General features: G+C 38.5%; 2 protein-coding genes across 3 annotated transcripts; both read left to right on the forward strand.

The window, feature by feature from the left end:
* The first annotated feature begins 555 nt into the window (after window positions 1–555).
* LOC113112486 (deubiquitinase DESI2-like) lies at window positions 556–7162 on the forward strand. Its single transcript, XM_026278109.1, has 5 exons — window positions 556–1668; window positions 2681–2753; window positions 4604–4697; window positions 4770–4911; window positions 5046–7162. Exons 1-5 carry the CDS (start codon window positions 1630–1632, stop codon window positions 5292–5294), a joined length of 597 nt encoding a protein of 198 aa, XP_026133894.1. The 5' UTR covers window positions 556–1629; the 3' UTR covers window positions 5295–7162.
* A 639-nt stretch (window positions 7163–7801) lies between these two features.
* LOC113112485 (serine/arginine-rich splicing factor 5-like) lies at window positions 7802–12202 on the forward strand. 2 transcript variants are annotated; one of them, XM_026278108.1, is made up of 8 exons: window positions 7802–7901; window positions 8505–8653; window positions 8737–8807; window positions 9425–9538; window positions 9617–9686; window positions 10793–10866; window positions 10950–11057; window positions 11519–12202. In XM_026278108.1, exons 2-8 carry the CDS (start codon window positions 8528–8530, stop codon window positions 11733–11735), a joined length of 780 nt encoding a protein of 259 aa, XP_026133893.1. In that variant the 5' UTR covers window positions 7802–7901; window positions 8505–8527; the 3' UTR covers window positions 11736–12202. The 2 variants fall into 2 exon arrangements, with proteins under 2 accessions (XP_026133893.1, XP_026133892.1); XM_026278107.1 differs by having other exon boundaries at window positions 9425–9686.
* Window positions 12203–13232: the final 1030 nt, after the last annotated feature.

Raw genomic sequence — 13232 nt, forward strand, 5'->3', positions numbered from 1 at the left:
ATTTCTGCTGACAATTTATGAGAAATGTTATGTCGATTCAAAACGGAAACACTGTACTACGTAACAGTGCAGTTTTGCTCAGACACCATCAATCAATTTGCCTAAACCTAAATAAAGGCTGATAGCCTCACCATGTTCTGGGTTACACACATATTAAGCATTAAAGCTAACTCTTATTATCTCTGTCTCAAATAAACCATTATGAGCACTATCTCAAACAATTAAATTACAAAGTGGTTTTAACTTTTATATATACTTTTATATACTGTAAATAAATAAATAAACATGACATTTTAAAAGACTTTCAAGGATTTTTTTCTTGAAACACACACACACACACACACACACACACATATAAATTTATATTTTAAAATGTCATGTTTCATTTAATGTTATCTGTCGTTTCTTTGCAATTATTTGTAAAACTTACAAGCACTTTCTCAGTAAAATTTATTTCAAAGTAAAACGACTACTAATTTATTTATGTTTGTACTTTTAACCTTATTTGTAAAGCAGTTTGTATGTATTGCCTGATACATATTATATTTTCCAGTAAACATAATTGAGGAAAATGTGTATAATTAAGCCTACAATTCGACCTATGAATAATAATGATGTATGTGCATATGCGGCGAGGCTATATCGGCATAGAGAGCAGAATCTGTTATATTTGTAGATCGGAATAACGCATCGATTCGCCCCCGCCCCGCTCCGCTCGGCGCGGATGGAAGGGGATGCTGGACGTGCTGCGTACTGATCATGATGGTGATGATGATGATGATGCTGATGTAATAATCGCACGCTCCGCTTATTCTAGTGCACTCTCACGCTCGTGACCCAGCCAGAGTGATGTCATCGTCAATACAGTGAACCGTGCTAAAGAATTTTCTCCCCGCTCCGTGCTTCTCAGCGAGGCCTCCATGAGAGCAAATCCCGGGACTGCGGCGCTGATGGCTGTTGCGGTCGGGACTGCACCAAGCTCCCTTCAGCATCAAAGCTGCGACCCCAGCGCTCAGACAAGCGGCAAAACCCGCGCAACAGACACACGCGCAAGAGCGCGCTTCTTCACAGCAGCGTTCTATATGGAATATCCGTCATCTTAACGGGAATTCAAACTCCTGATTTGATTGACAGCCAGTCGTTGTGCATCGCCGATCATCAACGCCCTTTTAAGACTTTTTGGTTAGTGTCTACCCTTGAAAATCGGTGATATCCGTTTTACTCGGTGCCTGTGCTCCCTTCCCCTCGCGCTTACCGGAGACTGTCCGCGCGCTGCTCACCCGGAGGCCACAAGTGCCTGTTTTTTTCCCCGCTAGATTCACCATTGATGGAAGCTGATGCCCTGTTGCCTTTCCTCGTCCGTGTCTACCTCTGCTGCCGCTGTTTCTCCTTTACTTACGCGACTAGGCCCGCGAGCCCCTCTAAACAACTCTCATAATGACACTGTGATGGATAAAATGAAAAGAGCGAATCATTTATATCGTGTTTTGGTATTTTGGGTGTTGGCGTAGCGACTTTGCTGTGTGTTTTAATCTTCTTTGTAGCCGACACTCGGGTGCACGAGGAGGGCAACTGTCTCGAGAGCAATAAACGACCGTTTTAAGGGATCGCGCGCGCTTCTCTCTCAGGATGGCAAATGAACCCGTTATTCTTAATGTGTATGATATGGTAAGCTCATTAACCCTTTCATTCTCTACACTATTTATCATCAACTTCGCTGCTTATGGCTCTAATTGTGTGTAATGTTGCATGTAATAAATGGAAGATGAAATAACAATGCATTGATGAAGTCTTTAAGAAACAATATCTGGGTGGTCACAGTCTAGTGATAAAGAATCTGCGCCGCTGACACAGTGGTATCATTTTGAAAACACGATTACAAAACTACTTTGTCTAGGTTTAATACTAAAAGCATTGACAGCATTAGGCTATTGATGTGCGAGTCTATGGCCGAGATGAGAGCGCGTGTGTTTCTCCTCCTGCGCTGGAGGAGGCGCTGTCACCCCATCACTAAAAACACACTTTACTAGTACAGATCACATGTGATCACAGTACTATAATAATATACATAGACATATGCACATGCATAGCCTACAAGAGATCAGTGATTTTGGTAGACCTAATCCTACTTTTTAAAAGCTTTCTATTTATGAAGTAGCTCTGTACTTTTCACCATTGTACTAAAACCATGTCTGTATATGACTGTAAATGTTATGCAATATTATGTCATAAAAATCAAGAAAGTGACTTAGTGAGTAAATACATGTGACACTGTGTTTTTATCAATTTATTTTACATTTAATCAGAGGCATGGGGATATGCTAGTATTTTTTCTGTGTACATTAAATCATGTTCTGCATGTTATATTATTTATGAACGACAGCTGGTGCACCTTCTTGGCCTCACACAGAAACAGAATTTCTCTGAATATTCACCCCTCCTCCTTCACTGTAAAGCCTATATTGTATAGTGTATGTCAAGGTTGTGTAGCATTAACTGATTTTAATGCCTTATAGTTAACACACACACACACATATATGTATATGTATATGGCTAGATAGATAAATAAATGCATATTTATAATAAACGTGTGACTCTCCAGACATAGACAAAAACATCTTTCTTAACTGTAATTAAAATATGTTATTATATGATCTATTTCTCCTTCTTGCTCTTTTAGTACTGGATAAATGAATACACCTCCACTCTGGGCATTGGAGTCTTCCACTCAGGAATACAGATTTATGGCAGAGGTACAGTGACCAATTCATATTTTGTTATTATTTTATTTTTATTTTTTTCATCAAACTTTAGACCTCTACTGGAACCTTGGAGATTTGTAAAGAACTTATGTGAAAAAGGCTGTTTTATCTACTAGGACTACAGTTAATTGACATGGTAGTTGGTAGAGATTTTGTCTATATATTTATAGTTCTAAATAAAAATACAATGACAAAACGAGACTGGAAATAATTAAGAATTGAGCAACTGAATGTGATTCATCATTAGTCTTTTTTTTTTTATAGTAGTTATTTATAGCCTGAAGTAAGGCTATATTTGATATGGCATCACTGTTCTTGTTGTTGCTGTACATGTTACTGTACATGTTCAACACTGCCACAGATGCAATCATTGTATCATCTTTCTGCAGTCTGAACCTTGTCACTAGCATTTAAATGCATTATGTACCATGTGTAAGCTTTGCAAATGGCATGACTTCACCTGCAAGTTGCAGGTGTTATTTGTGACTGTAGTGATGAACACAACAGAGGAACAAACATGCTGTAGCCAATTAGTGAGGCCTCTGATCTGAGTCGTAAAGTGATAGAACATGCTGCCTTCTTTCACTATTTCTTTTTTTTTTAACCCTTTTACATACACACACACACTTTCTCTCTCTCTCTCTCACACATACACACACACACACACGCACACACACACACTGCTCAGCAGCATTGATATAGAGCAGACGTAGGCAGCTCTGAGGACTGAATCATTAATTTAATAGGACAGAGCTTTAGCTTTTTGCTAATAAAGTACTGCAGGGATGATATATTTTTGCAGGCCAAAGCCCGGAAACTAGTTAGTATTTTAGTACTTCCAGTTCCTTCATCCTGAAGTCAATGTTTTTTTAGGTTTTTTTTTAATGAGTTTTTGGTTAAATGCCTGAAATAATTTCTTTGGTTAACACACGCTCAAAATATTAGTATTTTATTCTATGACATGAAATGCATCAGTAATACGGCTTTGAGATTTTTTTACTTGTCTTGACAAAGGTGGCTTAGTGGGACTACAGAAGCTGTCAAGGGACATCATCATATAGAAGAGGAAAACTCTTCTACTCTATAGTCCATTTTCAAATAATTGCTCGTGCAAACTACTGTAACTCAAATTTTCAGGGAAAATATTTTTTAAATAAAGACTTAAAGAGTTGTTCAAACCAAAAAGTGGTCACGTGACCACTGCTGTTCATTTATAGCCTATGTTTAGCTTTTTACTTCAAGCAATAATATTTAGGTTTAATTATAAAAAATTTTTTTTGAAAATTATCATTATGAACTAAATGTATAAGAATCAAACTTTTGTTGTCAGTGGAATTTAATGGAAAAATCTTTTGGGATTTTTATTGAGTGAACTAGGGTAATGCTAACTTCCGTGTTGATCTGCAAAATTATGTCATCATTTCAGTGCTCTACACACATTTAAAACATTTGTAAAAAATTGTTATGAGGGCTTGTCTCAGTAAATCACTTTAGATTAATTATCTTTTCTTCACTGTTGTGATGTATATCTGAGTAAAAAAGCTTCACCATTTAGAAAATTTAGGACAAGGTTTTATTTTGTCCATTGAGAATCAAATAGATCATTATTGTTGTCTTATTCCAGTGAGTGACTGGTTGCTGGAGAGGAGGGATTATTGTCCTTGTGAGGGGGATTTTGATATTGATGTTTTTTTAATGATGTGTACAAATGAGTTGTTTATAATAAAACAAGTTGTCATTTTATGATGACTTTAAGCACAATATATTTATGAAATTCCTACTTAAGTGACAATCGAAAGATTTTCGAACCCTGTTTTAATGTTTTTGCATGTTTCCTGAAGAGTTTGCATATGGTGGCCATCCGTATCCCTTCAGTGGCATTTTTGAGATCAACCCTGGAAATGCCTCAGAACTGGGGGAGACTTTCAAATTCAAGTGAGTTTTACACATACACAATCACATATGTAAGCCACAAAAAACAACTCATGAATTCTGTTTGTTCTCCAGAGAGGCTATAGCTCTGGGTACGACAGACTTTGCAGAGGAGGACATTGATAAAATAATGGAGGAGCTTGGAAAGGAGTTCAAGGGGAACGCCTACCACCTGATGCACAAAAACTGTAACCATTTTTCCTCTTCACTGTCTGAGGTTAGTTTACTCCACAAACGCCTTGTTTTCTGCCTGTCTTCTTAGAAATGACAGGACTAGGATGAATACAGCTTCACTGACTGATGACATTCTACATTCTCACATGATTTTATTCTCGCTTTCTCTTTCTCTAGTTGCTGTGTGGTAGAGAGATCCCACGCTGGGTCAATCGATTGGCATATTTCAGTTCCTGTATTCCATTTCTGCAGAGTTGTTTGCCTAGAGAGTGGCTCACACCCGCCGCGCTCCAGAGCCATATCAGCATGGGCCTTCGAAAGGAGAACACACACTCACACACACACGATTCCAGTGACGATGAGCCCTCGGCTGCCACGGAGGCGGCTGCTGGGACATCACACAGCTGCAGGCACACCCGAGTGTGATCTTAACATATGTATATATATATTTAGAAGCAGTATTATGCTACTTTGAACACACATACACTCCAACCTCTGATCCTGCTGCTACAGCGCCTCCTGCTGGACTGGATGAACGCCAGACCTCATGGCCGATCTGAATGAGGAAATCAAAGTCATGTTTTTCAGTAGAGCCTACAGGGATTTAAAAACCTTGCAGTGGTACTCTTGAAGTTTTAGAGTTGTTTGATTTTTACTAAGATTTTAGGGAAATGAAAACCATTTTAGTGTTTTCTCTCTTACAAGTGGGAATAGGAATGCTGGGCGATCGTGATGGACAGCACCACAGGCCCTTTCCTCATAAATCCTGAACTTTCATCTGGATCTGGATGATTTTGTTATAAATTGTTGTGTTACAAATTCTTTTCTAGTTTGTGATGGAAGGCGTGTGTCATCTGAAGAGGAACGTACATTCCTTTAACCATATTTCTTTCCTCAGTGACTTTTCTTGATATTAATCTTCTTTAATCATATGATGTCAAATTAATGTAATCTTTGGCTTACATTCATTTTATTTCTAGTTCTGTTTTTTTCAATATCTTTTAGTGCAAGGTTTTCAATGAATTTACACTTAAAAGAGTCAATTGCACCTTGTCTCTCAGTTGGTAATTGCAGCCTTATAACTGTAAGCCATTTATATGCTGGACTCAACTGAAAGAAAAGACCCCTGTTCAGTGGTTGAGGACACAAAGGGAGCATTTATGAGAATGATTATGAGGGGATGGGTGGGATCGTGTGGGTGGGGTCTGCGCATCAGGTCTGGTATCAGTAGTACTGTATAGCCCCTTTCACACTGCACGCTGATCCCGGAAAATTGCTGGGTCGCCTTCTGTGTGAATGCAAACACGTCCCGGAATTGCTTATTTATGACAGTGTTGTGATTGAATGCAATGTCTGGGTGATTAAGAGAAAGGGAGTGTTGCAAAGGTGGTAATGGTCATTTCTCTTGACTTTAGACAATTTGGTTTCTGGCTTGTAAAAATGCAGACTGAAATAAGTAATGTTGTTAAAATGAGTCATTCACACCTCACTACATTACCTTTGCACAAATTTTTGGCCTGTTTTTTCAGTCTGGAGTAGTTGACGGTAGTTGCTAAAAGTCAGAGACATATTTCACAAAAAATTGATTAGTGTATGATGGTCACAAAGTTGATTTTTTTTTTTTTTTTTGCTTCAGACTGATTCCATCCGTTCGGAGGATCAAACATCTTTGAGTTGCATTCAGCATGACTTGTAATTGTATCATACTTAACTGTTTGGTAAACGATGCCCAGCTTTTCTCTGTAAGCATTTACAAAGTCAGCAAGCATATAATGCCTAGTGTTTTAAAAATCTGTTCAGATTTTAAAAGTTGTGAAATGTATTCCAGCCTTAACAGTAACTAGGCCACAACTAAAGGTTGTAAGGTCTTTCCAGTCTTCAGGCAATACACCTAAGTAAAGGCAGACACAATATAGTTTTTCACAAATGAAAATAAAACTGGGAGCGATGTACAGATTATTCAATAGGTTGAATGTCTTATGGTCCTATGGCAGTTTTCTATTGTTTTACACACAAATGTCATACTACAAAGATTATTTTCCGTATTTTGAGAGTTGACGGATCAACAGCAAAGTTAAAAACATTTCAATATCTGTTCATTTGTAATATATAAAATATGGTGTATACCCTGACTATGCTCCATAACAGAGTAAATGATACAGCTATCAGTATTATTTTGACCTTCTGTACCATTTTGCCTGTCAGAATCATGTCTAGAAGCTCATCCTCTCTGTCTGTCTGTCTTTTATGGCATGTTATTGTAGAAGGGAACACGGGTGTTTCATGAGTCAAATCTATAAGAAATATGCTTTTGGTAACATATTTATAAAACTGAAATTTTTATTTGGAATATGTTTTTTTTACATTTTGTTTTTTATTTTGTCAAAGATACTATCCACCTGTAGAGCCCAATTCTTATAATGCTGTTTTTGTTTTATTTAGTCCACAACTGAGATCTTTTAATAGTTAAGCAAAGACCTGTTTTGTAGGCATGACCCACTGATGCCATTTCTAACCTTGATTAGTACTTCTTGTTTTGATGTGATTGATAATTTCAGATATTTACAGATTAATAGAGAATAAAGAAATTAAAAGTCCCCCAGAATTTCATTGCTGTCACGGGGTGGAGATGGACACGGTCATTTCTTTTAAACATTGATCAAATTAACTCTCACCAAGAGTCATTGTTCTCATGTGGCTCCTAATGTTCAGCAGTAGATCATGTGATGTATTCGGTTTCAAAACTGGATCAATGCAGTTCCAACTGTGTAAACCTACCTCAAACGATAAAAAGAAAAAAAAAGAATATATATGTATATTAAATGCATTCCAGTACTTTATTTTAATACATTCTGTAGCTCTATAAGTACATCAGAAATCGTGAATATCCATTTCCAACATGTTTACGTACACATGCACGAGCCTCGCCTACCATTACCCTCCCCCATGCGCGTGAACACGCATATAAATGCTTCTGCGCGCGGCCGCGTTCCTCATTCTCGAAGACAGCGCCATTTTGTTCTGTTAGCAGAGGTGAGAGGATGAAGACGAATTCTTGAAATTACTTTTATGTCATAAATCTATTCATTGTTTAGTGTTTTGATGGGTCTTTGTTATTGCAAAACTAATTCATTTTTACGGTATTTTTTCCGTTTTTACTGTTTAACATCGAGTAAAGCTATCTGCGTGTGCGGACTGGGCCTCGACCGCCGATCCTTGTTCATTAGTCCTGGTATAAATTCTCAAAACGGACTTTATTTTTTTCTGATTTATAGATATTTGTGATTTATAGCAGCGCTGTGGTTTTTGGCACCGTATGAGCGTATGTAACGTTAGTAATTTTTTATCAGCATCAATTCAATGGTTCTGCCGAGTTAACAGGCAGTGTTTTTTGTGTAACGCTAACGCCTATTTATAAATGAGGTTTTGTTTTAGGTTAGTTGAAGTCCCTGTGTTGCAGAAAACATTTTTATTTTAGTTTTACGAATCGGTTATCATGTTGTTGGATGTTTATTTGTGTACGTGGACTGGCTGGACTAGATGATTATCCTGTGTCATACCGTGTGTGACCAGCAGGCGCACAGATGCGGTTCAAGGTATGTGTTTTTTTAATAGGATTTCACGCTCTTTGCACAGATTTCCCTGATTAATTAATCGCCATGAGTGGATGTCGTGTGTTCATCGGCCGTCTAAGCCCTCATGCTCGTGAAAGAGACGTGGAGAAGTTTTTTAAAGGCTACGGACGCATTCGGGAGATTAACCTAAAAAACGGGTTTGGCTTTGTGGTGAGTGTTTACTTTCTTATGGTCTCGTGTGAGTTCATGGGGAAATCGTTGTCTTACTGCCCCCTGCTGTCTGTTTTTCGCAGGAGTTTGACGACCACAGGGACGCAGACGACGCAGTGTATGAGCTGAATGGAAAAGAGCTGTGCAGTGAGAGGTAAGGCTGAATCCAGAGCTGCTTACATCATCTGTCTTGTTTCATGTGGTTGAAGTCCGCATTAAATTAAAATTCACTCTATTTTCGTAATGCATGTTAGAGATCTTTAAGTTCCTGTGACTGCTTTTTTTTTTTTTTTTTTCTACATAAGTCTGTGGTAAATATAACTAGAAAATACTTAGACATGTTGCTATGGTATAAATTATACACACCAATACGAAAACTGTGGAGTTATATGAAGCATTTTTATTTTTAAATTATGCATTTTAAGTTATTTACCATTATTTAAAACGCACAATTTATAAACCCCGTAGGAAATTCTCAAAGGATCTCATGGTGGATCTAAGTATAGATATCTTGCTTCTGCATTCCATTGTGAACAATTTGCTTGTGCAATTAAGACAACGACTCTTAATCCCTGCCCCCACAATTTCTTGTTCATTTGCTTCTGCTTTTGAATACAAAACCCACATCTCAAAGTCCAATCAGTTAACAGTGTGTAGAAAGGCTCTGGTATATATTTACTTTCAAAGTTTTATACTCTGATGTTCCTCACAATATAGAAAAAAAGAGCCGTTTAGTAATTTATCATTAGCTAAATTTTCTTTTAACACCAGGGTGACCATTGAACATGCCCGTTCTCGCCGAGGAAGAGGTGGAGGTCCAGGAATGGGTGGCCGTTTCTCTCCACGCTTTGGAGGGTATCGTAAATCCCGCAGTGTGGGTTCCAGGTATGCAAACATTGAGACAGTCATATGCTGTTTGTTGCATTATGGTTCAAATGGGCTAACTTCTCCCCTTCTTTCCAGGTATGGACCACCCGTGCGCACGGAGCACAGAATCATTGTGGAGAATCTCTCCTCTCGCATCAGCTGGCAGGTGAGCATCCCGAGCTACAGCAGCAGAGCAGTGTAGCAGCCTTCTGTTTTAGCGATTCATCCCTGCACTACAAACATTCTTGCACACAATTTATTTTTGTTACTGTTAATCTGGAAGTAATTTTTTTTTTTTCTTCACTTCAGCCAAACCTCACATAAGTAAAAATGATTATTTTAATGCTGAAAGGTTCTCTAACCCAGACCCATGTTTTTCAAACCTTTTCTTTAACAGTTGTGCTCTGGTATTCTTTAATTGGAGTTGCATGCACAGCCTCCGAGGTGCATAACGCCCTCCCCTGGTTGTGTTCTGAATAGTGTCCCTGTGGTGGCTCACCCGGCACGCTGTGTCTGCTGGTCTAAGTCTTGGCTGGGTCCGTAGCACCAGACAGAGCCGTAGCACAGGATAGCCTTAGAGGAGCTGGGTAGCCACTCTCTGGAGGGTCTGATGTCAGATCTGCTCCATCCCCACGATCTGCTGTTTGGGTCTTATTCTGTTGGTGCTGAAGCGGGGAGGGGGACAGGGTTTTGGCCCCTCCCCATCCTCTCTCTCTCTCTCTGGTGGGGTCCGTTCTTACAGAGGCCGGATGGGTCAAGTCCGAGGTCGTTTTAACGCTTCATTGCTTCCGTTTGCTATTTGGACAAGTGGCTCTTTGCTAATGCCTTCTGTGGTTTGGAACGGTAAGTAGCTCATTACACTGGATAGTTACATGGTAAAGAGGGTTCTGTCACTTTAAATCTGGAGTTAGTTATAAATGGAGAAAGATTGCCGGTAGGAAGTTTTATCTATTTAACAAAATTAGACCTGTTCTCAGGAACTAGCTGTAGTCAGGCGTGTCTCCATCTGAGGGCCTTGCTTCCTGCTGTTTTACACAGTCTAAATGAGATTTGCGTTGCCAAACATGCTCCGGTAGTTTTATAACCGGGACAAACATTCGGTAAGATGACATCTGTTGAGGGAATCTTTCTACAGGTGCATCAGCGCACACTTTAGAGCAGATGCTGCAGAATGTGTGTGTATTAATGTGGGTGGTAAACTCCAGTGTGTGACTCAGTGCTTTTGGGTTTCTCTGAAAATGTGTCATTAAATGGTTTCTGTGCTTTCTGCAGGATCTGAAGGACTTGATGAGGAAGGTGGGTGAAGTGACCTTTGTGGATGCACACAGGACCAAGAAGAATGAGGGGTAAGATCTTGTGCGTGTGACTGTATTAAATAACTGTATTCTGACTCATGATTGTAATGAGTTTGTCGTGATTTGTTTTACAGTGTGGTGGAGTTTGCTTCACACAGTGATATGAAGAATGCCATAGAGAAGCTGGATGGAACAGATCTGAATGGACGCAAACTCAAGCTGTTCGAGGATCGCAAGAGGGAGTATGTACCAGACAATCTCACATGAATTCAAATTCAAAAGTTCTCGCACTGGCTTTCTGTAGGTCTTATGACTTTCATTCGTCCTACCACAATTGAAAGCTGAAAGTCTTATTCATGAAGTCATGGCATTAAATGTTTGTGCATTGGAAAAAGAAAAAAAAATTTTTTTTCAAATGTAAATATCAAAATGTCATTAAATCAGGATACATTTATTTGAGATGTGAATGTAAAATTAAGCCTTGAGAAAAGTTAATCAAGTGATGTGAAAACAAGGTACAAAATCCATATTTCCAATTTTTTAAATATTTTTGTATACAAGTTGTGCTTCCTCAGCAGTTACATTTAAATAACAGATTGACAAATTGCTCAGTCCCTTTTAACTTCTTTTCTCTACTAGGCTTGAAAAGTTTGACACGGTTAAACCCTGACATGGTCTTGACCTGTTTTTCATCTCTCTGCAGTCGTAGTAGGAGTCGTTCCCGCAGCAGGAGCAGCTCTCGTTCCCGCTCGCCCAGTCGGAGTCGAAGCCCTGAGCGTGGAAGCAAACGCTCCCGCAGTCGCTCACCCAGTCGCACCCCAGAGAAGAAGACTACAAGTAACCGCTCTCCCTCCCGCTCTCCATCTCCTCTGAGGAAACAGAGCCGCTCTCGATCTGCCTCTGCAGAGAGTCAGCACTGAAACAAATTTTGTGTGTGAGACTGAGTTTTTTGTTTTCCACTTATTAATGTGGCATATGTCATTGTGCTACTTTAGTGTAAATTACTTACTGTGAGTTGAATGGGGTGTGTGTGTGAAGATATTTTGATTTATTTCTTATCCTGAGGAACTGGGTAGGTTTTAGAGATAATGGAGTGGGTTAAGGCTAGATATTTTTAACAATGTCTTGGATTGATTTCTATTTTTATTTGATCAATCTTAATCCTGGAATACTTCTGTAGAGAACATAAACGTATGTGGGTTTTGTTTTTTAAACTCACCTGTTCATTTTAGTTTCAGTCGTTCAGAAGGTTATGTCTGTATATACATTCTGGAATAAAATCTATTGGTATTTGCCAGAGAAAGTGTTTCTTCTAGTGGTACAAAATGTGTGCTTTATTTGATTAGTGTGCCTCTGCTTTGCAGTTAAATAAACTCACTGTGCATTAGTTTGAATTTTTTTTCCATATATATAGAAATTTATAGATCAAACTTTTCAGAGTATCCATTTCATACAACTGTTTTTGAGAGAAATTGTTTTTTTTTTTTGTTTTTTTTTTTTTTTTATGTGTCTTTGCATCAGACAGGCTGCATGTCTGTGAGAATCAATAGTTTCCATCTAGGGCCTTAACATACACTGCACAGAAACCAGGAGTTATTGATTCAGTTAATGTATGAGGAAACACTTGAAACCTGAATTTTATTTATTGATTTCTGTTGCAATGAGGATCCTGGCAACAGAATATTGAAAAGCCTGAATGGGAGTTGATATTGTAACATGCATCAAAGAAGAAAAAGGCCTCCCTCCATGCTTCTACCAACCCTTTAGTCATTTCACTCCTAGAACTAGTGTCCTGTACACTGCGACGCTGTCCTTCTCAAGGGCAAACAGAAAACATTACTGCAAATAAACAACTGAAGTGCTTTGAATTCATTTGTTGGGAGTAATACTAACAAATAGCGTAGAGTAGACAGTTGGAGAACAGTTAATTACTACACACGACTGGAAAAGTGTGTTCTTTTGCTGTATCAATAGCACGTTGTCTTTGATAATAGCTGCAGCGTGTTCTAGACCGCACAATATGAGTGCTACATTTAGGTTCGCTTAGAATTTGAAAGTTTACACATTTTTAAATAAATCCAAAAGAATGAGGCTTCACATCTTTACACATTTCTTTCTCCAAATTTAAGATAAATTTGTACTTAAACACGGGATGAAATCTGGGGGACCAAAACTGAGTGTTAATAGTCCGTGTTAGTACCATTTTAATATGCAATAAATTATTAAAATGAAAACAACACAAAGAACATAACCTTTTTTTAGGAAATTGTAATTATTGGCATCATTAAAGGAAAAAAGTTATTGTTTTAATTGTTTTTGACTCACGTAACATTCCAATTTAAATGACAAGGCACAAAGACTGCGACTACATTTTGTGAGCGGTCTCACTGCTGCCTGCAACCACCGCTTTGTTTAGT

Source organism: Carassius auratus, chromosome 13 (assembly GCF_003368295.1).
Source record: "Carassius auratus strain Wakin chromosome 13, ASM336829v1, whole genome shotgun sequence".
Lineage (NCBI taxonomy): Eukaryota > Metazoa > Chordata > Actinopteri > Cypriniformes > Cyprinidae > Carassius > Carassius auratus.

Bases quoted from the DNA above. Each gene is read 5' to 3' on its own strand.
- LOC113112485 (XM_026278107.1), top strand. From the start codon at position 8,528: ATGAGTGGATGTCGTGTGTTCATCGGCCGTCTAAGCCCTCATGCTCGT. The intron at 8,654-8,736 runs GTGAGTGTTTAC...TGTTTTTCGCAG, and splicing joins AAAACGGGTTTGGCTTTGTG to GAGTTTGACGACCACAGGGA. The intron at 8,808-9,424 runs GTAAGGCTGAAT...TTTTAACACCAG, and splicing joins AAAGAGCTGTGCAGTGAGAG to GGTGACCATTGAACATGCCC.
- LOC113112486 (XM_026278109.1), top strand. From the start codon at position 1,630: ATGGCAAATGAACCCGTTATTCTTAATGTGTATGATATG. The intron at 2,754-4,603 runs GTACAGTGACCA...TGTTTCCTGAAG, and splicing joins AATACAGATTTATGGCAGAG to AGTTTGCATATGGTGGCCAT. The intron at 4,912-5,045 runs GTTAGTTTACTC...CTCTTTCTCTAG, and splicing joins TTTCCTCTTCACTGTCTGAG to TTGCTGTGTGGTAGAGAGAT.